Genomic DNA, 26,420 nt, shown 5'->3' on the forward strand with positions numbered 1-26,420 from the left:
GGCTGTTCTAGTTCTGTGATTTCTGACTGTTCCCATTCTGTGATTTCTGACCCTTCTCTGATTTCTGGCCCTCCCCATTCTGTGATTTCTGACCATTTTGTGATTTCTGACCATTCTGTGATTTCTGACCATTCCCATTCTCTGATTTCTGACCATTTCAATTCTGTGATTTCTGACCATTCTGTGATTTCTGACCATTCCCATTCTGTGATTTCTGACCATCCCCATTCTGTGATTTCTGACCATTCCCATTCTGACCATCCCCATTCTGTGATTTCTGACCATTTTGGGATTTCTGACCATCCCCATTCTGTGATTTCTGACCATTCCCATTCTGACCATTCCCATTCTGTGATTTCTGACCATTCCCATTCTGACCATCGCCATTCTGTGATTTCTGACCATTCTGTGATTTCTCACCATCCCCATTCTGTGATTTCTGACCATCCTGGTTGGTTGTTAGGTTTAGGGTTAAGTGACCCTCCCTGGGGTCCTGTCCTGCTGTTCCTGGCCCCTCACAGGGCCCTCCCCAGGCTGCTGCAATCGAGGCAGGGTTGGGATTTCTGCGTGTTCCCCACAAATCCTCCCCTGGCCGTGCTGACCCTTCCAGTTCTGGGAATTTCTGCAATCCCAGGCTGGGCTGGGAGGGAAGGCAGGGAGGCTGGGGCTGCCCCTGCGCATGGCCAGGTTTTACAGGGCTGGAGCCCCCTGGCATGGTGGGAGGTGTCCCCAGGTGGGATCTCGGGGATTTCCTCACCCGAGCCATCCTCATTCCCCCATTCCTTCATTCCTTCATTCCCCCATTCCTTCATTCCCCCATTCCCTCATTCCCCCATTCCCCCATTTCCCCATTCCTTTATTCCCTCATTCCCCCATTCCTTCATTCCTTCATTCCCCCATTCCTTCATTCCTTCATTCCTTCATTCCCCCATTCCTTCATTCCCCCATTCCCCCATTCCTTCATTCCTTCATTCCCCCATTCCTTCATTCCCCCATTCCCCCATTCCTTCATTCCTTCATTCCCCCATTCCTTCATTCCCCCATTCCTTTATTCCCTCATTCCCCCATTCCTTCATTCCCTCATTCCCCCATTCCTTCATTCCTTCATTCCCCCATTCCCTCATTCCTTCATTCCCCCATTCCTTTATTCCCTCATTCCCCCATTCCTTCATTCCTTCATTCCCCCATTCCTTTATTCCCTCATTCCCCCATTCCTTCATTCCCCCATTCCCCCATTCCTTTATTCCTTCATTCCCCCATTCCCCATTCCTTCATTCCCCATTCCCTCATTCCCCCATTCCCCCATTCCCCCATTCCCTCATTCCCCCATTTCCCCATTCCCTGCTCCCCACAGCCCCCCTGGCTGTGCTGAGGGTCCCTGGGGACCCCTGTGTGCTCCTCCCATGGCTTCCTCTGCCAGCTCCATGGAAATCCAGCCGACAGATCCCATTTCCCCCCTGCATTTCCTCCCTGGCCATTTCCTGTGTGATTTATCCAGCAGACAGATCCCATTTCCTCCCTGGCCATTTCCTGTGATTTATCCAGCAGACAGATCCCATTTCCCCTGCATTTCCTGTGATTTATCCAGCAGACAGATCCCATTTCCCTCCTGCATTTCCTGTGATTTATCCAGCAGACAGATCCCATTTCCCCCCTGCATTTCCTGTGATTTATCCAGCAGACAGATCCCATTTCCCCTGCATTTCCTGTGAAATATCCTGCAGACAGATCCCATTTCCCCTGCATTTCCTGTGAAATATCCTGCAGACAGATCCCATTTCCCCCCTGCATTTCCTCCCTGGCCATTTCCTGTGATTTATCCAGCAGACAGATCCCATTTCCCCCTGCATTTCCTCTGTGATTTATCCAGCAGACAGATCCCATTCCCCCTGCATTTCCTGTGATTTATCCAGCAGACAGATCCCATTTCCCCCTGCATTTCCTGTGATTTATCCAGCAGACAGATCCCATTTCCCCCTGCATTTCCTGTGTGATTTATCCAGCAGACAGATCCCATTTCCCCTGCATTTCCTGTGTGATTTATCCAGCAGACAGATCCCATTTCCCCTGCATTTCCTTGTGATTTATCCAGCAGACAGATCCCATTTCCCCCTGCATTTCCTGTGATTTATCCAGCAGACAGATCCCATTTCCCCCTGCATTTCCTGTGATTTATCCAGCAGACAGATCCCATTTCCCCTGCATTTCCTGTGATTTATCCAGCAGACAGATCCCATTTCCCCCCTGCATTTCCTCCCTGGCCATTTCCTGTGATTTATCCAGCAGACAGATCCCATTTCCTCCCTGACCATCTCCTCTGTGATTTATCCAGCAGACAGATCCCATTTCCCCCTGCATTTCCTGTGTGATTTATCCAGCAGACAGATCCCATTTCCTCCCTGCATTTCCTGTGATTTATCCAGCAGACAGATCCCATTTCCTCCCTGACCATCTCCTCTGTGATTTATCCAGCAGACAGATCCCATTTCCTCCCTGACCATCTCCTCTGTGATTTATCCAGCAGACAGATTCCATTTCCCTCCTGCATTTCCTCCCTGGCCATCTCCTCTGTGATTTATCCTGCGCTGCTCAGCCCCAGCCCTGCTCACAGGGATTTCCACATCTGTGCTCAATGCCAGGGCCTCGTTTTTCAAAGTAACAACTTTTTTGTGTGTGTGGTGTGGAGGTGATTGAAGATCTTTTCCCTGAGCTGGGTCCCCATCTGGTCGTGCTGCTGGTGGAATTTGGGATGTGGGGAGGGCCAGGCCCCACACCTGCCAAACAGCACCAAGGACGCACCTGGAGGAACCCCAAATCTTGGCAAAAAATGCCAAATATCTTCTCAAACCCTCAGAATTGTCCCCCAGGCTGGGTGGGAAAGCAGCTCTCAGTGGTCAGCGAGGAGAAGCCGCTTTAACTGAAGGGAAAGGTTCTGGTTAATCCTGCTCAGATGGGAGATCAGCAGGGGAAGGGTGATGGATGGGTTCATGGATTTCCAGGCCAGAAGGAGCTTTTATCCCAGGATTTCAATTCCATGACCTGGATTTCTGGGGGGCTGCAGCAGCAGCAGGTGCAGGGATGGGCTGGGATTGGCATGGACAGGGCTCAGCAGCCCCTGCTGCAGCCCTTGTGTCACACACAGGGCCACAGCCCCGCTGGCTCTCGTCTGTGAGAGCACAGAATCCTTGGAAATGTCTGAATTGCCAGGGCAGCTCCGGCCTGGGCGGCGTTTTGCTCATTCCCAGCAGTTCTGCTGCAGCTGGGGGCAGGATGTGCCTCCACCCGCCCTGCCCAGTCACAGGGGACATCTCCCTGCTTCAAAGGGGGACAAATTCACCTGAATTTCACCTTTGTATTGTACTGAGGCGTTCCTGCAGTGCAGGAGCTGCTGTTTCCCTGCTCGGCATCCCTGCTCCTTGTCCTGTGCCCTGCCAGCCCTGCTTGCCCTGCCCTCGGCAGTGCCAGGGGAGCTGACCCAGGGCACGTTGTGCTGCTGGGGCTCTGTGCTGCCCCTTTTGTGCGATGGACACTCCCAGGGGCACCTCCACGCTTCAGGGGGTGGATCTGGGCTCTGTTGGCCTCGGGTCTGGAGCAGGATTTGAGGGTCATGGCACGGTTTGGGTGGGAAGGGAGCACGAATCCCACCCAGCTCCCCCCTGCCGTGGGCAGGGCACCCTCCCTGTGCCAGGCTGAGGTGATAAATTCCTGCCCAGAGGAGCAGGAGCACCCCTGGGTGTCCCCTCCTGCAGCCAGGGATCCCTGCTGGAACCCGCTGTGCCCACCACCAGAGTGGGACAGTGGGACAGTGGGACAAATGGGACAAATGGGACAAATGGGACAAATGTCACCTGCGCTGCCCCTCAGCCCTCGTGCCCTGCCCTGCCACAGGGCTGGCACCGTGTCCTGTCCTTTCACGGGGTGTTTTGGGTGAAATCATCATTTTCACATCATAATTGACCTTTTCTCTCTCTCTCTCTCTCTCCACCTTTCCCTCCTCTCTAGGAAGAAGAGCAAAAGCAGGCAGTAAGTTGACTTCGCCTTGTAGGTGATCTGACTTTTTTTTTTCCCCCCTTCCTGCATGAAATCTATTTTCTGTTAATTGCCTGGTATGCAAATGAACCCTGGGGATGAAGGGGGGGCTTTTTCTGCCTGGGATCTGGAGCAGAGCCTCCCCGAGCTCCCAGCAGAGATGGTTTGTGTGTGTGTGTGTGTGTCCCAGAGTTATCCCTTCTCCCTTTCCAGGGAATTTTATTGCCCTGGGCTGGGCTGCCGAGGCTTTTGTGGAATCATGTACAAGAACAGGGATTCTGATTTCTGGGAGGCTTCCACGAGCTGAGAGAGCTTTCCTGTCTCTTCAGGAATCCTTTCATTTGGCCTCCTTGCCACATACAAGCCCACGCAGGAAAACTAATTAATGACTTAATATTCCGGGCATGGCTCCATCCCCCCCGGCGCCTGGAGGGGGTGAGGGAGGGAACGCCTGGGCTTTGTTCCGTTCCCATTTTCGGGATCCACTCCAGAGGGAGCCCTTCTGCTGCCTGCGGCTCTCGGCAGCAGCCAGATGTTTGCAGCAGCAGCTTTGCAGCGTTCCCGAGCAATCCTTTGCACCCGAAAGCTTTGACGGGCGCCGATCCGTGTGCCGCACCCTCGGGGCTCCTGTGCTGTTTCTCACGGACATAGCTGCGTGTTGGACAGAGGGATTGGCAGTTCTGGGGCTCCTTTTGGGGGGGAAACAGACATTTTGGGGCAGCATTGGTTGCTGGGAACACTTCAGTTTTGGGTGTGCTGGGAGCGCCTTGGTGCCTCCTGGGCGGGTTCGTGTTGCTGTGGCCGGGCTGGGTGGTGCTGAGTGGGCACCTTGCACTGAGCCCAGCCCATCCTTAGGGAATCCTGGAATGTTTGGGTGGGAAGGGACCCCAAACCTCACCCATTATATATATACTATATAATATATATTTTATATACATATTCTATTCTATTCTACATTTTATCTATTTTAATCTATTTATATATATTTTATATAGAATAGAATAGAATAGAATAGAATAGAATAGAATAGAATAGAATAGAATAGAATAGAATAGAATGCTAATATATATTTTATATATACTATATATTATATATTATATATTATATACGATATTATATATAATATATTATATATATTATATTATATTATATTATATTATATTATATTATATTATATTATATTATATTATATTATATTATATTATATTATATTATATTATATTATATTATATTATATTATATTATATTATATTATATTATATTATATTACATTACATTATATTACATTACATTACATTACATTGCATTATACAATGCTATACTAAAACTATACTAAAGAATAGAGAAAGGATACATACAGAAGGCTACAAAAGAATGATAATTAAAAACTTGTGACTCCAAAGTCCAGGACAGCCTGACCATGATTGGTCATTAACTCAAAAACAATTCACATTAAACTAATGAACAACCCCCTGTTGGATAAACAATCTCCAAACCACATTCCAAAGCAGCAAAACCCGGGAGAAGCAAATGAGATAAAATTGTTTTCCTGTCTCTCCGCTTCCAAGAATCCTGGGCAAGGGGCTTTCTCAGAGAATGTGATGGTGACGCCTGGGTTTGCTGGGATCCTGGCAGGAGGCGTTTGGGCTGCTGAAGGATCCTCCTGGGAGTGATGTCTGCAGGGCAGGGCAGGGCTTTGTGTTAGCCCCGTGCTCCTCTGGAGTGTGGGTGTAGGAAAAGGGTACATGTGAGACCAGGGAACAAGCCGAGCAGTTTTAAATCCCTGTTCCCCCTGGAGCACTCTGTCAGGAGGAGGGTGAAGAGCCAGAACTGAAATAACATCAGCGGCATTCCATGCAGGCCCAGCCCTCTGGAGCCAGGAATGCAGGAGCCACAGCTGGCTTGAGGCTCAAGAGAGGCAGATGTTGGGCAACCAAAGGACACAATCCTGGTCTGCAGGAATTAAAATTTAACATCCTTCCTTTGCATGGCCTGCAGCGGCTTCAGCTGCTCCCCCCTGGCTGGGAAGGTGCAGCCTGGGAAGGTTGGGAATCCCAGGACAGGCTGAGAATCCCAGGACAGGCTGAGAAATCCCACCTGGGTGTGAAGGAAAGGTTGGGAATCCCAGGACAGGCTGGGAAATCCCAGGAAAGGCTGAGAAATCCCACTTGGGTGTGAAGGGAAGGTTGGGAATCCCAGGAGAGGCTGAGAAATCCCAGGACAGGCTGAGAAATCCCAGGATAGGCTGAGAAATCCCAGAAAAGGCTCAGAAATCCCACCTGGCTGTGAAGGGAAGGTTGGGAAGGTTGGGAATCCCAGGAAAGCTGAGAATTCCAGGACAGGCTGAGAAATCCCAGGACAGGCTGGGAAATCCAGGAAAGGCTGAGAAATCCCAGGACAGGCTGAGAAATCCCAGAACAGGCTGGGAAATCCCAGGAAAGGCTGAGAAATCCCCCCTGGCTGTGAAGGGAAGGTTGGGAAGGTTGGGAATTCCAGGACAGACTGGGAAATCCCAGGACAGGCTGAGAAATCCCAGGACAGGCTGGGAAATCCCAGGACAGGCTGAGAAAGCCCAGGACAGGCTGAGAATCCCCCCTGGCTGTGAAGGGCAGATTGGGATGTTGGAATGACAGCTGAGAATCCCGGGAAAGGCTGAGAATCCCAGGAACGGCTGGGAAATCCCAGGACAGGCTGGGAATCCCATCTGGCTGTGAAGGTGCAGCCTGGGAAGGCTGGGAATCCCAGGAGAGCTGAGGAATCTCAGGACAGGCTGAGAATCCCAGGACAGGCTGGGAGATCCCAGAAAAGCTCAGAAATCCCACCTGGGTGTGAAGGGAAGGTTGGGAATCCCAAGAAAGGCTGAGAATCCCAGGAAAGGCTGAGAAATCCCAGGAAAGGCTGAGAAATCCCAGGACAGGCTGAGAAATTCCAGGACAGGCTGAGAATCCCAGGAAAGGCTGGGACATAAGGTGCACCCGGAAGGACAGGCTGAGAAATCCCAGGACAGGCTGGAAATCCCCCTGGCTGTGAAGGGAAGGTTGGGAAGGTTGGGAATCCCAGGACAGGCTGAGAATCCCAGGACAGGCTGAGAAATCCCAGGAAAGGCTGGGAAATCCCACCAGGCTGTGAATAGGAAGGCTGGAGGTTTGGGAAGGTTGGGAATCCCAGGACAGGCTGGGAAATCCCAGGACAGGCTGGGAAATCCCAGGAAAGGCTGAGAAATCCCAGGACAGGCTCAGAAATCCCACTTGGGTGTGAAGGGAAGGTTGAGAATCCCAGGACAGGCTGGAAATCCCAGGACAGGCTGGGAAAACCCAGGAGAGGCTGAGAAATCCCAGGACAGGCTGAGAAATCCCAGGACAGGCTGGGAAATCCCAGGAAAGGCTGAGAAATCCCAGGACAGGCTGAGAAATCCCAGGAAGGCTGAACAGAAATCCCACCTGGCTGTGAAGGGAAGGTTTGGAAGGTTGGGATTCCCAGGAAATTCCAGGACAGGCTGAGAAATCCCAGGACAGGCTCAGAAATCCCACTTGGGTGTGAAGGGAAGGTTGGGAATCCCAGGACAGACTGGAAATCCCAGGACAGGCTGGAAATCTCCCTGGCTGTGAAGGTGCAGCCCGGGAAGGTTGGGAATCGCCCTCGGGCTCCCCTGTTCCGCCCGCAGCCCCGCGCAGGCACACCTGGGCTGGAGCTGTGGCTGCTGAGAGTTGCAGACCGCCTGTGCTGCCAGACTCTGACCCTGCTGGGGAGGTGTCTGTTTGATAGCGATTTCAATTTTTGATTTTTTAAATTTTTTAAAATGTGTTACAGGGAAATAGAGGGGTTTTCTTATAGTTTTATAAGGGGATTTTAGTTTTAAGGTTAAGGGTTTTGAAATTTTTTTAAAATTTATTTTTAAATTGATTTTGATGTTTTTATGTTGGTTTTTTGTATGTTTGAATTTTGGGGGTTTTTATTTGAGGTATGAAGTACCTTGATTGAAGTATTTAAATGTTTTGTTTGGGGTTTGGAGATGGTTATTTGGTGTTTGAGGTGGGAATTGTGGTTGGGGTGGTGTTAGGACTGCTTGTAGGGTTGGTTTTGGGGGTTTTTGTATTTAATTTTAATTGTAGGGTTATGTTTTATTTGGTGTTCGTGCTAGGGGCAGTGTTAGGATTGGTTGTAAGGTTGGTTTTGGGATTTTGTTTTATTGAATTTTAGTTGTAGGGTTATGTTTTATTTGCTGCTCGTGGTGGGAATTGTGTTAGGATTGGTTGTAGGGTTGGTTTGGGGTTTTGCTGTATTTAATTTTAATTGTAGGGTTGTGTTTGTTTGGTGTTTGTGGTGGGAATTGTGGTTGGAGTGGTGTTAGAATTGGCTGTAGGGTTGGTTTTGGGGTATTGTTGTATTTAATTTTAATTGTAGGGTTGTGTTATATTTGGTGTTTGTGGTTGGGGTTGTGTTAGGATTGGTTGTAGGATTGGTTTTGGGGTTTTGCTGTATTTCATTTTAGTTGTAGGGTTATGTTTTATCCCTAATTTAATTTGCTGCTCGTGGTGGGAATTGTGTTAGGATCGGTTGTAGGGCTGGTTTGGGGTTTTTTGTATTTAATTTAATTGAAGGGTTATGTTTATTTGGTGTTTGTGGTGGGATTGTGGTTGGGGTTGGGTTAGGATTGGTCATAGGGCTGGTTTTGGGGGTATTGTCATATTTAATTTTAGTTGTAGGGTTATGTGTTATTTGGTGTTTGTGGTGGGAATTGTGGTTGGAGTGGTGTTAGGATTGGTTATAGGGCTGGTTTGGGGTTTTGTTTTATCTAATTTTAATTGTAGGGTTATGTTTTATTTGATGTTTGTGGTGGGAATTGTGGTTGTGTTAGGATTGGTTGTAGGGTTGGTTTTTGGGGTTTTTTTGCATTTAATTTTAGCTGTAGGGTTATGTTTTATTCAGTGTTTGTGGTGGGAATTGTGGTTGGGGTTGGGTTAATATTGGCTGTAGGGTTGGTTTTGGGGTTTTGTTTTATTTAATTTTAATTGTAGTGTTATGTTATATGTGGTGTTTCTGGTGGGAATTGTGTTAGGATTGGTTGTAGGGTTGGTTTTGGGTTTTTTTGTATTTAATTTTAATTGTAGGGTTGTGTTATATTTGGTGTTTGAGGTGAGAACTGTGATTGTGTTAGGATTGGTTGTAGGGTTGGTTTGGGTTTTGTTTTATTTAATTTTAGTTGTAGGGTTATGTTTTATTCAGTGTTTGTGGTGGGAATTGTGGTTGAGGTGGTGTTAGTATTGGTTGTAGGGCTGGTTTTGGGTTTTTTTGTATTTAATTTTAGTTGTAGGGTTATGTTTATTTGGTGTTTGTGGTGGGTGTGGGGTGGGTTGTAGGGCTGGTTTTGGGTTTTTTTGTATTTAATTTTAGTTGTAGGGTTATGTTTATTTGGTGTTTGTGGTGGGAATTGTGGTTGGGGTTGGGTTAGGATTGGTCGTAGGGCTGGTTTTGGGGTTTTTTTGCATTTAAGTTTGGTTCTAGGATTATGTTTAATTAGGTATTTGTGGTGGGAATTGTGGTTGTGTTAGGATTGTTTGTAGGGTTGGTTTGGGGTTTTTTGTATTTAATTTAATTGAAGGGTTATGTCTTATTTGGTGTTTGTGGTGGGAATTGTGGTTGTGTTAGGATTGTTTGTAGGGTTGGTTTTGGGTTTTCTTGTATTTAGTTTCAGTTGTAGGGTTATGTTTATTTGATGTTTGAGGTGAGAACTGTGATTGTGTTAGGATTGGTTGTAGGGTTGGTTTTGGTTTTTTTTTATTTAATTTCTGTTGTAGGGTTACGTTTATTTGGTGTTTGTGGTGGGAATTGTGGTTGGGTTAGGATTGGTTGTAGGGTTGGTTTGGGGGTGGTTTTTTTGCATTTAATTTTAATTGTAGGTTTATGATTAATTTGGTGTTTGAGGTGGGAATTGTGGTTGGGTTAGATTGGTTGTAGGGTTGGTTTGGGGTTTGTTTGATTGAATTTCAGTTGCAGGGCTATTTTGTGGGTTGCAGAGTTGGTTTTGGGGTTTTTGTATGATTTTGTGCGGTGGCTGTGCAGGGGGAGAGGTTTTGGTGCCGTGGGCTCGGGGCTGAGCTCCCAGCGAGGCTTGGGCAGGTTCTGTTCTGTCCTGGGGCCTGGGGGGACGGAGCTCGGGGTGACGTCATAGCCGTGGTGTGACATCACAGCTCAGGGTGACGTCACAGCTGTGGAGTGATGTCATAGCTCTGGTGTGATGTCCCAGCCCAGGAGTGATGTCACAGCCCTAGAGGAACAGAGCTCAGTGTGATGTCACAGCCCAGGAGTGATGTCATAGCCCTGGTGTGAGGTCATAGCCCTGGAGGGACAGAGTCTGGTGTGATGTCACAGCCCTGGACTGATGTCATAGCTCTGGTGTGATGTCCCAGCCCAGGAGTGATGTCACAGCCCTAGAGGAACAGAGCTCAGTGTGACGTCACAGCCCAGGAGTGATGTCATAGCCCTGGTGTGAGGTCATAGCCCTGGAGGGACAGAGTCTGGTGTGATGTCACAGCCCTGGACTGATGTCATAGCTCTGGTGTGATGTCATAGCCCTGGTGTGATGTCACAGCCCTGGTGTGATGTTATAGCCCTGGTGTGATGTCATAGCTCTGGTGTGATGTCATAGCTCTGGTGTGACATCATAGCTCTGGTGCGATGTCACAGCCCTTGTATGATGCCATAGCTCTGGTGTGATGCCATAGCCCTTGTGTGACATCACAGCCCAGGAGTGATGTCACAGCCCTGGTGTGACATCACAGCCCAGGAGTGATGTCATAGCCCTGGAGGGACAGAGCTCAGGGTGGTGTCACAGCCCTGGTGTGACATCACAGCCCAGGAGTGATGTCATAGCCCTGGAGGGACAGAGCTCAGGGTGGTGTCACAGCCCTGGTGTGACATCATGGCCCTGGTGTGATGTCACAGCCCAGGAGTGGTGTCATAGCCCTGGATGGACAGAGCCTGGTGTGATGTCACAGCCCTGGACTGATGTCATAGCTCTGGTGTGATGTCACAGCCCAGGAGTGATGTCATAGCTCTGGTGTGATGTCATAGCCCTGGAGGGACAGAGCTCGGTGTGATGTCATAGCCCTGATGTGATGTCATAGCCCTGGTGTGATGTCACAGCCCTGGTGTGATGTCACAGCCCCGGTGTGACGTCCCAGCCCAGGAGTGACAGAGCTGGGAGAGGAGAATTCCCGACTTCCCAGGGCTGTGCTGGTGTTGGGAGCGCCCCGTGCTGCCTGAGCTGGGGCAGCAGCGAGCCCGGGGGGTTAGTGCTGCCCCTGGTTAACCTGGGATGGGTTAGTGCTGCCCTGGGTTAACCTGGGATGGGTTAGTGCTGCCCCTGGTTAACCTGGGTGGGTTAGTGCTGCCCCTGGTTAACCTGGGATGGGTTAGTGCTGCTCTGGGTTAACCTGGGATGGGTTAGTGCTGCCCCTGGGTTAACTGGGATGGGTTAGTGCTGCCCTGGGTTAACTGGGATGGGTTAGTCCTGCTCTGGGTTAACCTGGGATGGGTTAGTGCTGCTCTGGGTTAACTGGGATGGGTTACTCCTACTCCGGGTTAAACTGGGATGGGTTAGTGCTGCTCTGGGTTAAACTGGGGTGGGTTAGTCCTGCTCTGGGTTACCCTGGGCCTGCTCTGGGTTAACCTGGGATGGGTTAGTGCTGCTCTGGGTTAACCTGGGATGGGTTAGTGCTGCCCTGGGTTAACTGGGATGGGTTAGTGCTGCCCCTGGTTAACCTGGGATGGGTTAGTGCTGCTCTGGGTTAACTGGGATGGGTTAGTGCTGCTCTGGGTTAACTGGGATGGGTTAGTGCTGCCCCTGGTTAACCTGGGATGGGTTAGTGCTGCTCTGGGTTAACTGGGATGGGTTAGTGCTGCTCTGGGTTAACCTGGGATGGGTTAGTGCTGCCCTGGGTTAACCTGGGATGGGTTAGTGCTGCTCTGGGTTAACTGGGATGGGTTAGTGCTGCCCTGGGTTAACTGGGATGGGTTAGTGCTGCCCTGGGTTAACCTGGGATGGGTTAGTGCTGCTCTGGGTTAACCTGGGATGGGTTAGTGCTGCCCTGGGTTAACCTGGGATGGGTTAGTGCTGCTCTGGGTTAACTGGGATGGGTTAGTGCTGCCCTGGGTTAACCTGGGCCTGCTCTGGGTTAACCTGGGATGGGTTAGTGCTGCTCTGGGTTAACTGGGATGGGTTAGTGCTGCTCTGGGTTAACCTGGAATGGGTTAGTGCTGCCCCTGGGTTAACTGGGATGGGTTAGTGCTGCCCCTGGTTAACCTGGGATGGGTTAGTGCTGCCCCTGGTTAACCTGGGATGGGTTAGTGCTGCTCTGGGTTAACTGGGATGGGTTAGTGCTGCTCTGGGTTAACCTGGGATGGGTTAGTGCTGCCCCTGGTTAACCTGGGATGGGTTAGTGCTGCTCTGGGTTAACTGGGATGGGTTAGTGCTGCCCTGGGTTAACCTGGGATGGGTTAGTGCTGCTCTGGGTTAACTGGGATGGGTTAGTGCTGCCCTGGGTTAACTGGGATGGGTTAGTGCTGCTCTGGGTTAACCTGGGATGGGTTAGTGCTGCCCTGGGTTAACCTGGGATGGGTTAGTGCTGCTCTGGGTTAACTGGGATGGGTTAGTGCTGCCCTGGGTTAACCTGGGCCTGCTCTGGGTTAACCTGGGATGGGTTAGTGCTGCTCTGGGTTAACTGGGATGGGTTAGTGCTGCTCTGGGTTAACCTGGAATGGGTTAGTGCTGCCCCTGGGTTAACTGGGATGGGTTAGTGCTGCCCTGGGTTAACCTGGGATGGGTTAGTGCTGCTCTGGGTTAACCTGGGATGGGTTAGTGCTGCCCCTGGGTTAACTGGGATGGGTTAGTGCTGCCCTGGGTTAACCTGGGATGGGTTAGTGCTGCCCTGGGTTAACCTGGGCCTGCTCTGGGTTAACCTGGGATGGGTTAGTGCTGCCCTGGGTTAACCTGGGATGGGTTAGTGCTGCTCTGGGTTAACCTGGCATGGGTTAGTGCTGCCCTGGGTTAACCTGGAATGGGTTAGTGCTGCTCTGGGTTAACCTGGGATGGGTTAGTGCTGCTCTGGGTTAACTGGGATGGGTTACTCCTACTCCGGGTTAAACTGGGATGGGTTAGTGCTGCTCTGGGTTACCCTGGGCCTGCTCTGGGTTAACCTGGGATGGGTTAGTGCTGCCCTGGGTTAACCTGGAATGGGTTAGTGCTGCTCTGGGTTAACCTGGGATGGGTTAGTGCTGCTCTGGGTTAACTGGGATGGGTTAGTGCTGCTCTGTGTTAACTGGGATGGGTTACTCCTACTCCGGGTTAAACTGGGATGGGTTAGTGCTGCTCTGGGTTACCCTGGGCCTGCTCTGGGTTAACCTGGGATGGGTTAGTGCTGCCCTGGGTTAACCTGGCATGGGTTAGTGCTGCTCTGGGTTAACTGGGATGGGTTAGTGCTGCTCTGGGTTAACCTGGGATGGGTTAGTGCTGCCCTGGGTTAACCTGGGTGGGTTAGTGCTGCCCTGGGTTAACTGGGATGGGTTAGTGCTGCTCTGGGTTAACTGGGATGGGTTAGTGCTGCCCTGGGTTAACCTGGGATGGGTTAGTGCTGCTCTGGGTTAACTGGGATGGGTTAGTGCTGCCCCTGGTTAACCTGGGTGGGTTAGTGCTGCCCTGGGTTAACTGGGATGGGTTAGTGCTGCCCCTGGTTAACCTGGGATGGGTTAGTGCTGCCCTGGGTTAACTGGGATGGGTTAGTGCTGCTCTGGGTTAACTGGGATGGGTTAGTGCTGCCCCTGGTTAACCTGGGATGGGTTAGTGCTGCTCTGGGTTAACCTGGGATGGGTTAGTGCTGCCCTGGGTTAACCTGGATGGGTTAGTGCTGCCCTGGGTTAACCTGGGATGGGTTAGTGCTGCTCTGGGTTAACTGGGATGGGTTAGTGCTGCCCTGGGTTAACTGGGATGGGTTAGTGCTGCTCTGGGTTAACTGGGATGGGTTAGTGCTGCCCTGGGTTAACCTGGCATGGGTTAGTGCTGCCCTGGGTTAACCTGGGCCTGCTCTGGGTTAACCTGGGATGGGTTAGTGCTGCTCTGGGTTAACTGGGATGGGTTAGTGCTGCCCTGGGTTAACCTGGCATGGGTTAGTGCTGCTCTGGGTTAACCTGGGATGGGTTAGTGCTGCCCTGGGTTAACCTGGGATGGGTTAGTGCTGCTCTGGATTAACCTGGGTGGGTTAGTGCTGCTCTGGGTTAACTGGGATGGGTTAGTGCTGCCCTGGGTTAACTGGGATGGGTTAGTGCTGCTCTGGGTTAACCTGGGTGGGTTAGTGCTGCTCTGGGTTAACTGGGATGGGTTAGTGCTGCTCTGGGTTAACCTGGGATGGGTTAGTGCTGCTCTGGTTAACCTGGATGGGTTAGTTCTGCCCTGGGTTAACCTGGGATGGGTTAGTGCTGCCCTGGGTTAACTGGGATGGGTTAGTGCTGCCCCTGGTTAACCTGGGATGGGTTAGTGCTGCTCTGGGTTAACTGGGATGGGTTAGTGCTGCTCTGGGTTAACTGGGATGGGTTAGTGCTGCCCCTGGTTAACCTGGGATGGGTTAGTGCTGCTCTGGGTTAACTGGGATGGGTTAGTGCTGCTCTCGTTTAACCTGGGATGGGTTAGTGCTGCTCTGGGTTAACCTGGGATGGGTTAATGCTGCCCTGGGTTAACCTGGGATGGGTTAGTGCTGCTCTGGGTTAACTGGGATGGGTTAGTGCTGCCCTGGGTTAACTGGGATGGGTTAGTGCTGCTCTGGGTTAACCTGGGTGGGTTAGTGCTGCCCTGGGTTAACTGGGATGGGTTAGTGCTGCTCTGGGTTAACCTGGGATGGGTTAGTGCTGCTCTGGGTTAACTGGGATGGGTTAGTGCTGCCCCTGGTTAACCTCGGATGGGTTAGTGCTGCCCCTGGTTAACCTGGGTGGGTTAGTGCTGCTCTGGGTTAAACTGGGATGGGTTAGTGCTGCCCTGGGTTAACCTGGGATGGGTTAGTGCTGCTCTGGGTTAACTGGGATGGGTTACTCCTGCTCTCGGTTAAACTGGGATGGGTTAGTGCTGCCCCTGGTTAACCTGGGATGGGTTAGTGCTGCCCCTGGTTAACCTGGGATGGGTTAGTGCTGCTCTGGGTTAACTGGGATGGGTTAGTGCTGCCCTGGGTTAAACTGGGATGGGTTAGTGCTGCCCTGGGTTAACTGGGATGGGTTAGTGCTGCCCTGGGTTAACTGGGATGGGTTAGTGCTGCCCCTGGGTTAACTGGGATGGGTTAGTGCTGCCCTGGGTTAACTGGGATGGGTTAGTGCTGCCCCTGGTTAACCTGGGATGGGTTAGTGCTGCTCTGGGTTAACCTGGGATGGGTTAGTGCTGCCCCTGGGTTAACTGGGATGGGTTAGTGCTGCCCTGGGTTAACTGGGATGGGTTAGTCCTGCTCTGGGTTAACCTGGGATGGGTTAGTGCTGCTCTGGGTTAACTGGGATGGGTTACTCCTACTCCGGGTTAAACTGGGATGGGTTAGTGCTGCTCTGGGTTAAACTGGGGTGGGTTAGTCCTGCTCTGGGTTACCCTGGGCCTGCTCTGGGTTAACCTGGGATGGGTTAGTGCTGCCCTGGGTTAACCTGGCATGGGTTAGTGCTGCCCTGGGTTAACCTGGAATGGGTTAGTGCTGCTCTGGGTTAACCTGGGATGGGTTAGTGCTGCCCTGGGTTAACCTGGGATGGGTTAGTGCTGCTCTGGGTTAACTGGGATGGGTTAGTGCTGCTCTGGGTTAACTGGGATGGGTTAGTGCTGCCCTGGGTTAAACTGGGATGGGTTACTCCTGCTCTCGGTTAAACTGGGATGGGTTAGTGCTGCTCTGGAGTGAGCAGAGAGCTCTGGGACAGGTTTAGTCCTGCTCTGGATTAAGACAGGATGGGTTTCGTCCTGCTCTGGAGCAGCAGAGAAACCTGGGATAGATTTAATCCTGCTCTGGATTAAACTGGTTTGGGTTTAATCCTTCCCTGGAGCAGCAGAGAGCCTTTGTTTAGATTCAGTTCTGCTCTGGAGCAGAAAAAAAGCCTTGGGATAGATTTAATCCTGCTCTGGATTAAACTGGTTTGGGTTTAATGCAGCCCAGGAGCAGCAGAGAGCCCTGGTTTGGGTTTAATCCTGCCCTGGATCAGCAGAGAGCCCTGGTTTATGTTTAATGCAGCCCTGGATCAGCAGAGAGCCCTGGTTTGTGTTTAATGCAGCCCTGGTGCAGCACAATGCCCTGGTTTGGGTTTAATGCAGCCCTGGTGCAGCACAATGCCCTGGTTTGGGTTTAATGCAGCCCTGGAGCAGCACAATGCCCTGGTTTGGGTTTAATGCAGCCCTGGTGCAGCAGAGAGCCCAGGTTTGGGTTTAATGCAGCCCTGGAGCAGCACAATGCCCTGGTTTGGGTTTAATGCAGCCCTGGAGCAGCAGAGGGGTTTCCAGCCCAGCAGAGCTCCCAGGCCCTGTCTCTCCCAGGCTGGGCAGCAGGCACAGCCAGCCCAGCCCTGCTCCATTCACCCTGCCCTGATCACAGTGCTGGGACCTGAGCCAGCCCTGCGTCCCTGCCTGGCACAGCAGAGCTTGTCCCTGGCCTATCTGCAACCCTGAAACACTGCCAGGGGCACAGAGCTGAGCCTGAGCCTGCCAGGAGTGTCCCAGGGCAGAGCAGGAATGTCCCAGAACAGCAGGAATGTCCCAGAGCAGCAGGAATGTCCCAGAACAGAGCAGGAATGTCCCAGAACAGAGCAGGAATGTCCCAGAGCAGCAGGAATGTCCCAGAGCAGAGCAGGAATGTCCCAGAACAGCAGGAATGTCCCAGAGCAGCAGGAATGTCCCAGAACAGCAGGAATGTCCCAGGGCAGAGCAGGAATGTCCCAGAACAGCAGGAATGTCCCAGAACAGAGCAGGAATGTCCCAGAACAGCAGGAATGTCCCAGGGCAGCAGGAATGTCCCAGAACAGCAGGAATGTCCCAGGGCAGCAGGAATGTCCCAGAACAGCAGGAATGTCCCAGAACAGCAGGAATGTCCCAGGGCAGCAGGAATGTCCCAGAACAGCAGGAATGTCCCAGGGCAGAGCAGGAATATCCCAGAACAGCAGGAATGTCCCAGGGCAGAGCAGGAATGTCCCAGAACAGCAGGAATGTCCCAGGGCAGCAGGAATGTCCCAGAACAGCAGGAATGTCCCAGAACAGCAGGAATGTCCCAGGGCAGAGCAGGAATGTCCCAGAGCAGCAGGAATGTCCCAGAGCGTTCCCGTGCTGCTACCTGTGGAATTGTGGCACAGGGAGAGCCGAGGCTTTTCAGGAGCTCAGGAATGTCCACCCAGGCGTGGCTGAAGTTCAGCTTGGAGGCTTTGCTGGTGTCTTGGATATCAGCCAGAGAAGGGATTGTTTGTGGAGGCACAGGATGGTTTGGGTGGGAAGGACTAAGAACCTGAATGAGGGATATGGGACTCCAGGGGCTCTCCAAAATGCAGTTTATTGTATCCAAAATGCAGTGTATTGTATCCAAAATGCAGTTTATTGCATCCAAAATGCAGTGTATTGTATCCAAAATGCAGTTTATTGTATCCAAAATGCAGGTTATTACATCCAAGATGTCACAGCAGCCCAGGGTCGTGGGTGACAGAGCTGTGCCTACAGCTGTCAGCTCCAGCTGGAATCAAGCCTGGAGACCCTTTAATTTTGGTTACAATGCATTATAGACTTGAATTTTGGTTACAATGCATTCTATAGCTTTCGTTGCTGAGCATCTTCATACAGCAGAACCAATCTACACCTTAACTGTTACCTACAGCCCATCATAAATCCTATAATTACCATATCCATGTTACTGCTCTCCAATCACTCAAAGTCAGTACATTACAGTTTAAGCTGAAGTTGTTTTTCAGTTTTCTTGCAGTGGAAATTTCTGAGACCTTTTTTCTACTTGCCACATTTGCTGGCTTGTTTGCCTGTGCTCTCTTTCTGCTTGGTAAAAACATCTTTTTGTTTGGGGTGGGTTTATCCTTTGCTCTGAGCCATAAAAACCCCTTCTAACTAACACACTCTCTGCCTCCTTGGTTAGCCAGCAAGACTGGCTCAGCAATTCTTTTCCTTCTATATCAAAACTTGCTTCCATCTCTATTCCTTCTTCAGACTCCACATTCAAGAATCTTTCTGCCAAGCACACAGATCTGTGAGACTTTCTGGTCAAACTTTCATCCTTCCCAACGAGGACCTTAAATCCCATCCGGTGCCATGGCAGGGACACCTGCCCCTGTCCCAGGGTGTCCCAGCCCTGTCCAGCCTGGCCTTGGGCACTGCCAGGGATGGGGAGTCCACAAAATACTGAATTTTCATGGACTTCAGAAGAAGTTCACAAAATTCCTTCCGTGCACAGCGCTGGAAAATGCAGCATTAGCCACGGGGCTCCTTGCAGGAGAACATCCCTGGGCTGGGCGTGAGCAGTGCTCCTAAAGCCCCTAATCCACCCGCAGGTCATTAACACTACCGTGGTTCTATGGGTGCATCTGCAGAGCTTTCCCTGGGATCACTGCCCAGCCTGGAAGGGCAGCCAGAGCCACGCGAGGGACATCTGGATCCACTGCTGCTCCGTGTGGCACCTGGCCCTCATTAATAGGAATGAGGAAATGGCACTTTGGGGTTTCTTGACCTCACATGAAATTCATTTCTCTGGGCAGAGGTTGCTAGCAGCTGGCAGCAATTTGGGGCTGGGCTCATCATCTGTTGCACAGATTTTATTGCTCTGGTTTGGCCCTTTCCTCTGTTGGGAACCAGCCCTTTTTCCACCTCCTCTCTTTATAGGGGCTGTCTTTTTCAAAGGCAGCCCCGGAACATCTTGTTAAGGCATGTTCTGTGCAGCTCCAGGCTTTAGGTATGGCCTGACACAGCCAAGCTGGGCATAAATCACTCTTTTTGCTCTTTGCTGTGCTGTAAACTTTTGTCTTTTTGAAGTGGCTGCTTTCACCAGAGGCAATCTTGGCCCCTCTCCAGTCTGTTCTCCACCTCCCCAGCCCACAAAGGCATTTCTGCACTGGGGATTGGGGCAGGGGGGACGCAGGGGCTGGGCCCTGGGGACGCTCGGCTGGAGCAGAGGAGGCTCTGGGAGCCCTCCCAGGGGATGGAGAGGGACAGGGCACTGCAGTGACAGGGCAAGGAGCGATGGGTGCAGCCTCAAAGAGGGGAATTTGTGTTAGATATTGGAATTGTGCCCTGGGAAGGTGGGCAGGAGCTGGCACAGGGTGCCCACCCTGGATCCCTGGCAGTGCCCAAGGCCGGGCTGGACACCCTGGGACAGCGGCAGCGTCCCTGCCATGGCAAGGGTGGGTTTGAGGTGAAGGAATTCCATTAAGGAATTCCAGGAAGGGATTCCATGGAGGAATTGTCCCCAGTTATTGCCCAATTACCCTTTGAAGCCACCCTGGTGTGGCAGAGGCAGGAGATCGCCGTGCCCCTGGCAGGGACGGTGCCTCAGGGTGTCTGGGTGTCTCCTCTCTGGCCAGGGATCCCCTTGACAAATGGGGCCAGTTATGGCTCTGCTGCAAGAGCAAAACCTTTTAACCGTGGGGGCTTTTTGGTTCTTTTTTAGAGATTGTTTTGTAGTCACAGCTGATTTGAAGCAGGCTGGAAGCAAGATAAAGAAACCCAGCAAACGCAGGCCTGCTGCTGTTCGGCATGACAGAAACGTCCTGGGTTCAGGGCCTGGGGGTGCTGAGCTTGGATTTCACTGGCTCAGATGGTGTCAGGCAGGGCAGGGATCCCGTCCCTTCCACAGGAAGGAGAAACCTGGCCCTGGCATCAATCCATCTGCAGAGCAGCCCTGCCCCAGAGCTGCCTCTGGGGAGATCAGTACCAGCTGCAGCCTCAGCCTCGCGTGATGCTCCCAGCCTGGAGCCTCCTGGAGGTGGCTTGTTATTTATTTATCAAAGTGAAACGGGAGTTGTTCTGACGAGCAAAATCCTTGTGCAGCCCAGACTGGGCTTACAGAGAAGGGCTGGTGCTGTGTTTGTGATTTACTGCTGTGAACACAAATCCTGCCTCCAGTCTCACCAGCCTGGGGCAGGGGTGCTTAAACCCACAAGGAATTAAAGCAGCAGAGAAATAGAAAGTGTTGGTGTTTTAAGTGAAGTTTTGGTGTTCTAACTGAAGTTTTGGTGTTTAAACTGAAATTTTGGTGTTTAAATTGAAGTTTTGGTGTTCTAACTGAAAGGTTGGTGTTCTAACTAAAGTGTTGGTGTATAAACTGAAGTTTGGGTGTTTTAAGTGAAGTTTTGGTGTTTTAAGTGAAGTTTTGGTGTTTTAAGTGAAGTGTTGGTGTTTTAACTGAAGTTTTGTTTTTTTAACTGAAGTGCTGGTGTTTTAAGTGAAGCTTTCGTGCTTTAACTGAAGGGTTGGTGCTTTAAATGAAGTTTTGATGGTTTTTTTGAAGTTTTGTTGGTGTTTAAACTGAAGTTTTGGTGCTTTAACTGAAGTGTTGGTGCTTTAACTGAAGTGTTGGTGTTCTAACTGAAGTGTTGGTGCTTTAAACTGAAGTGTTGGTGTTCTAACTGAAGTGTTGGTGTTCAAACTGAAGTGTTGGTGTTCTAACTGAAGTGTTGGTGCTTTAACTGAAGTGTTGGTGTTCTAACTGAAGTGTTGGTGTTCTAACTGAAGTGTTGGTGTTCTAACTGAAGTTTTGGTGCTTTAAACTGAAGTGTTGGTGCTTTAACTGAAGTGTTGGTGTTCTAACTGAAGTGTTGGTGTTCTAACTGAAGTGTTGGTGCTTTAAACTGAAGTGTTGGTGTTCTAACTGAAGTTTTGGTGTTTTAACTGAAGTGTTGGTGTTCTAACTGAAGTTTTGGTGCTTTAAACTGAAGTGTTGGTGTTCAAACTGAAGTGTTGGTGTTCTAACTGAAGTTTGGAAGTTCTAACTGAAGTTTTCGTGCTTTAACTGAAGTGTTGGTGTTTTAACTGAAGTTTTGGTGTTTAAACTGAAGTGTTGGTGTTCAAACTGAATTGCTGGTGTTCTAACTGAAGTGTTGGTGTTCTAACTGAAGTGTTGGTGCTTTAACTGAAGTGTTGGTGTTCTAACTGAAGTGTTGGTGTTCTAACTGAAGTGTTGGTGCTTTAAACTGAAGTGTTGGTGTTTTAACTGAAGTGTTGGTGTTCAAACTGAAGTGTTGGTGTTCTAACTGAAGTTTGGAAGTTCTAACTGAAGTTTTCGTGCTTTAACTGAAGTGTTGGTGTTCTAACTGAAGTGTTGGTGCTTTAACTGAAGTGTTGGTGTTCTAACTGAAGTGTTGGTGTTCTAACTGAAGTGTTGGTGTTCTAACTGAAGTTTGGAAGTTCTAACTGAAGTTTTCGTGCTTTAACTGAAGTGTTGGTGTTTTAACTGAAGTTTTGGTGTTTAAACTGAAGTTTGGATGTTCTAACTGAATTGCTGGTGTTTTAAGTGAAGTGTTGGTGTTCTAACTGAATTGCTGGTGTTTTAACTGAAGTGTTGGTGTTCTAACTGAAGTGTTGGTGCTTTAACTGAAGTGTTGGTGTTCTAACTGAAGTGTTGGTGTTTTAACTGAAGTGTTGGTGTTTTAACTGAAGTGTTGGTGTTTTAACTGAAGTGTTGGTGTTTTAACTGAAGTGTTGGTGTTTTAACTGAAGTGTTAGTGTTTTAACTGAAGTGTTGGTGCTTTAACTGAAGTGTTGGTGTTCTAACTGATGTAGCTCAGGGGAAGTGCCCAAGGCCAGGCTGGACACAGGGACAGCCTGGGCCAGTGGGAGGTGTCCCTGCCATGGCAGGGGTGGCACTGGGTGGCATTTCAGGTCCTTTCCCACCCAGACCATTGCAGGGTTCCGTTGTATTTTTGTAGCTGCTGGGTGTCCTGTGGCAGGAAGGAATGATGAATTTGTCTCTATGTTTTTAGAAGACTAATTTAGTACTTATATTATATTAAAGTAATATAATATTACTTTCTTTTATACTGAAGTTATATAATATTATTTGTATTAAAGTAATATAATATTACTTTATATTATATTAAGGTATAGTATTCTTCAATATAATATAGCTAATACTATATTATATTAAAGAATACTATACTAAACTATACTAAAGAATGCAGAAAGGATACTCACAGAATGCTAAAAACATAATAATGAAAACTCCTGACTCTCTCCAGAGATTTATTGACCCTGATTGGCCAATAAATCAGAACAATTCACATGAAACCAATGAAACAATCACCTGTGAGTAAACAATTTTTAAACACATTTTACAGCAGCAAAACCCAGGAGAAGCGAATCAGATAATATTGTTTTCCTTTATCTCCGAGGCCTCTCAGCTCCCCAGGAGAGGCATCCGGGCTAAAGGGATTTTTCCAGGGAATATTCCTGCCCCAGGGCTCCGTGAGCAGCGGTGCTGTGAGCACAGCTAGATCACAGCTTTTATTCCCAGGTGCCTTTTTTCTTGCAAAGGAGAAAAACTTTGGGGTTTTTTCCCGATTTCCAAAGCAGTGTCAGTGTCCCAGGGCAGTGGGGTGTGCTGGGGCTCCTGCCTCCTGCTCCCACTCTGCTGTGGGAAAGCTGAGGAAAGATCTGGGTTTGGGATGGGGGATTTGGGGTGTGGGATCTGGAATGGGGGATTTGGAATGGGGGATTTGGAATTCGGGGTGTGGAATGTCAGGCGTGGGATGTGGCATTTGGGTTTTGAGACATGGGGTGTGGGGTGTGGGATGTGGGATTTGAGGTGTGGGATTTGGGATGTGGGGTGTGGGACATGGGGTGTGGGATGTGGCATTTGGGTTTTGAGACATGGGGCGTGGCATGTGGGGCGTGGGATTTGGGACATGGGATTTGGGATTCGGGATGTGGGGTGTGGGATTTGGGATTTGAGGCGTGGGGTGTGGGATGTGGGAACCTCTGTGGGATTTGGAATGTGAGGTTTGGGATTTGGGATGGGGTGTGTGGGATATGGGGTGTGGAGTGTGGGAATGTGGGATTTGGAATGTGGGATTTGGGATTTGGGACGTGGGATTTGGGATGCGGGACGTGGGGTTTGGGACGTGGGGTGTGGGATTTGGGGTGTGGGGTGTGGGAGATGGGATTTGGGGTGTGCGGATGTGGGATTAGGGATGGGGGATTTGGGATGTGGAATTTGGGATACGGGGTGTGGGCCTGTGGCCCTCAGGCAGCAAAGTCTGCTCCCCAGGCACTGCCTGGAGATCTGGGTGTGGGATGTGAGGTTTGGGGTGTGGGGTTTGGGATAAGGGATTTGGGATACAGGGTGTGGGATGTGAGATTTGGGGTGTGGGGTTCGGGATAAGGGATTTGGGATACAGGGTGTGGGGTGTGGGAGATTTGGGGTGTGGGGTTCGGGATAAGGGATTTGGGATACAGGGTGTGGGGTGTGGGATGTGGGGGATTTGGGGTGTGGGATTTTTGATATGGTACATGGGATGTGGGACGTGGGGTGTGGGATTTGTGATTTGGGATGTGGGATTTGGGACCCGGGGTTTGGAATGTGGGGTGCGGGATTTAGGATGTGGGATGTAGGATTTGGGATTTGAGACATAGGATGTGGGACCTGGGATATGGTGTGTGGTATGGGGTGTGGGATTTGGGGTGTGGGATTTGGGGTGTGGGATTTGGGATATGGGGTGTGGGGTGGCGCAGCAGCATCCAGTGAGCAGCTGGCTGGTGCCCAGGGCTTTTCCATGGCAGGGCAGCCCCCGGAGGGGCAGAGCAGCCCCCGGAGGGGCAGGGCAGCCCCCGGAGGGGCAGGGCAGCCCCCGGAGGGGCAGAGCAGCCCGGGCTCGGTGCCAGGGACAGGACGCAGCCCCTCCGATCCGATCGCTGCCCCGCCCGGGGAGGGGCCGGCAGGGGCTCCGGGCGTGCGGGGGTTCTGAATCAGCGGCGAGCCCGTCCCGGAGATCACAGGGCTCTGCAGGACACGGGGGCCGCCTCTGCACACACAGTGCCTGCAGCAGCTGCGGAGCAGCCCCAGGGCATCACAGGGACGGGGGCAGCGGCTCTGCCAGCCCGGCCCTGCCAGCGGCTCTGCCAGCCCAGCCCTGCCAGCGGCTCTGCCAGCCCAGCCCTGCCAGCGGCTCTGCCAGCCCGGCCCTGCCCGCGGCTCTGCCAGCCCGGCCCTGCCCGCGGCTCTGCCAGCCCCGCCCTGCCCGCGGCTCTGCCAGCCCGGCCTGCCCGGCTCTGCCCCCCCCCCCGCGCTCTGCCAGCCGCCGCCCGCGGCTCTGCCGCCCGGCTCTGCCGCGGTCTGCCGCCCGGCCCTGCCCGCGGTCGCCAGCCGCCCGCCGCGGCTCTGCAGCCCGGCTCTGCCAGCCTTGCCAGCCCCGGCCCTGCCCGCGGCTCTGCCAGCCCGCTCTGCCGCGGCTCTGCCAGCCCGGCCCCTGCCCGCGGCTCTGCCAGCCCGGCTCTGCCCGCGGCTCTGCCAGCCTGCCGGCTCTGCCAGCCGCGCCAGCGCTGCCAGCCCGGCCCTGCCAGCGGCTCTGCCAGCCCGGCCCTGCCCGCGGCTCTGCCAGCCCGGCCCTGCCAGCGGCTCTGCCAGCCCGGCCCTGCCCGCGGCTCTGCCAGCCCGCCTGCCAGCAGCCCCTGCCAGCGCTGCCAGCGGCCCTGCCAGCGTCTGCCAGCCCGGCCCTGCCCGCGGCTCTGCCCGCGGCTCTGCCAGTCCAGCCCTGCCAGCGGCTCTGCCAGCCCCGGCCCTGCCAGCCCGGCCCTGCCCGCGGCTCTGCCAGCCCGGCCCTGCCAGCGGCTCTGCCAGCGCTCTGCCAGCCCGGCCCTGCCAGCGGCTCTGCCAGCCCGGCCCTGCCAGCGGCTCTGCCAGCGCCGCCCTGCCAGCGGCTCTGCCAGCCCGGCCCTGCCAGCGGCCCTGCCAGCCCGGCCCTGCCAGCGGCTCTGCCAGCCCGGCCCTGCCAGCGGCTCTGCCAGCGGCGCCTGCCAGCGTCTGCCAGCCCGGCCCTGCCCGCGGCTCTGCCAGCCCGGCCCTGCCAGCGCGCTGCCAGCGCCCTGCCAGCGGCTCTGCCAGCCCCGGCCCTGCCAGCTGCTGCTGCCCACGCTGGGCTCCTGCAGCTCCTCAGGTTCCTCTGGAAATCCTGGGGCTCCTCAGGGTCCTCTGTTAAATCCTGGGGCTCCTGGAGCTCCTCAGGTTCCTCTGGAAATCCTGAAACTGCTCAGGTCCCTCTGTAAATCCTGGGATCCTGCTTCCTCGGGTTCTCATCTCTGTAAATCCTGGGATCCTGGGGCTCCTGAAGCTCCTCAGGTCCCTCTGTAAATTCTGGGATCCGGCAGGTTCCTGTCAGCTCTGTGAATCCTGGGCTCCTGCAGCTCCTCAGGTTCCTGTCAGCTCCTAAAACCTGAGGTCCTGGAGCTCCTCAAGTTCCTCTGTAAATCCTGGGATCCTGCAGGTTCCTGTCAGCTCTGTGAATCCTGGGATCCTGCTTCCTCAGGTCCTGTCAGCTCCTAAATCCTGGGCTCCTGGAGCTTCTCAGGTTCCTCTGGAAATCCTGAAACTGCTCAGGGCCCTCCGTAAATCCTGGGATCCTGGAGCTTCTCAGGTCCCTCTGTAAATCCTGGGATCCTGGAGCTTCTCAGGTCCCTCTGTAAATCCTGGGATCCTGCAGGTTCCTGTCAGCTCTGTAAATCCTGGGGCTCCTGGAATTCCTCAGGGTCCTGTCAGATGCTAAATCCAGGGGATCCTGGATCTCCTTAGGTTCCTCTGGAAATCCTGGGGATCCTGGAACTCGTCAGGGTCCTCTGGAAATCCTGGAGCTCCTCAGGTTCCTGTCAGCTCTGGAAATCCTTGGACCGTGCTTCCCCAGGTCCCTCCCATGCCTGGTGCATCTCCCGGCCCTCCCTGAAGGTTTGCTCTGCTGCTCTGCAGTGTGAAGCTGCAGTGCCCAGGGGAGGGAGCTGGGGCCTGTCCTGCCCCCACCAGGGCTGCTGAGCGCCAGGAGCTCCTTCTGCAAGGAACAGGAGAGCGGGAATGGTGTGGGGCACAGGGTCACCCCGCGTGCTGGGGACCAGGGCAGCTTCCAGCCCCCACCCTGGCACTGCTGGAGGGTCAATGTCACCTTCTCTGCCTCTTCCTTTTGGACACCAGGAGGAATTTCTGCATGGAAAGGGTGCTCAGGCCCTGGCACAGCTGCCCAGGGAGGTTTGCAGTGCCCATCCCTGCAGGGGTTTAACAGCTCTGTGGATGTGGCACTTGGGGACTTTGTGTATTGGTATTGAAACTAAAAACCTTCTTCACGGTCTGTGGTGATGGTCTGTGCTTGGCTGAGCTCTCAGAGTCTTGGTGACACTTCTGCCAAGGCCTGGCTTTGGCTGTCCCATA

The 26,420-nt window shown here is 52.2% G+C and overlaps 1 protein-coding gene across 1 annotated transcript in view; it reads left to right on the forward strand.

The window, feature by feature from the left end:
* Positions 1-26,420, forward strand: part of DTNB (dystrobrevin beta) — a 182,587-nt gene that overhangs the window by 109,283 nt on the left and 46,884 nt on the right. The window contains 1 exon segment of the mRNA XM_030945277.1: positions 4,003-4,023. Within this exon segment, the coding sequence (XP_030801137.1) occupies positions 4,003-4,023 (21 nt within the window).

The sequence above is a fragment of the Camarhynchus parvulus genome, chromosome 3, assembly GCF_901933205.1.
Source record: "Camarhynchus parvulus chromosome 3, STF_HiC, whole genome shotgun sequence".
Classification (NCBI taxonomy): Eukaryota; Metazoa; Chordata; class Aves; order Passeriformes; family Thraupidae; genus Camarhynchus; species Camarhynchus parvulus.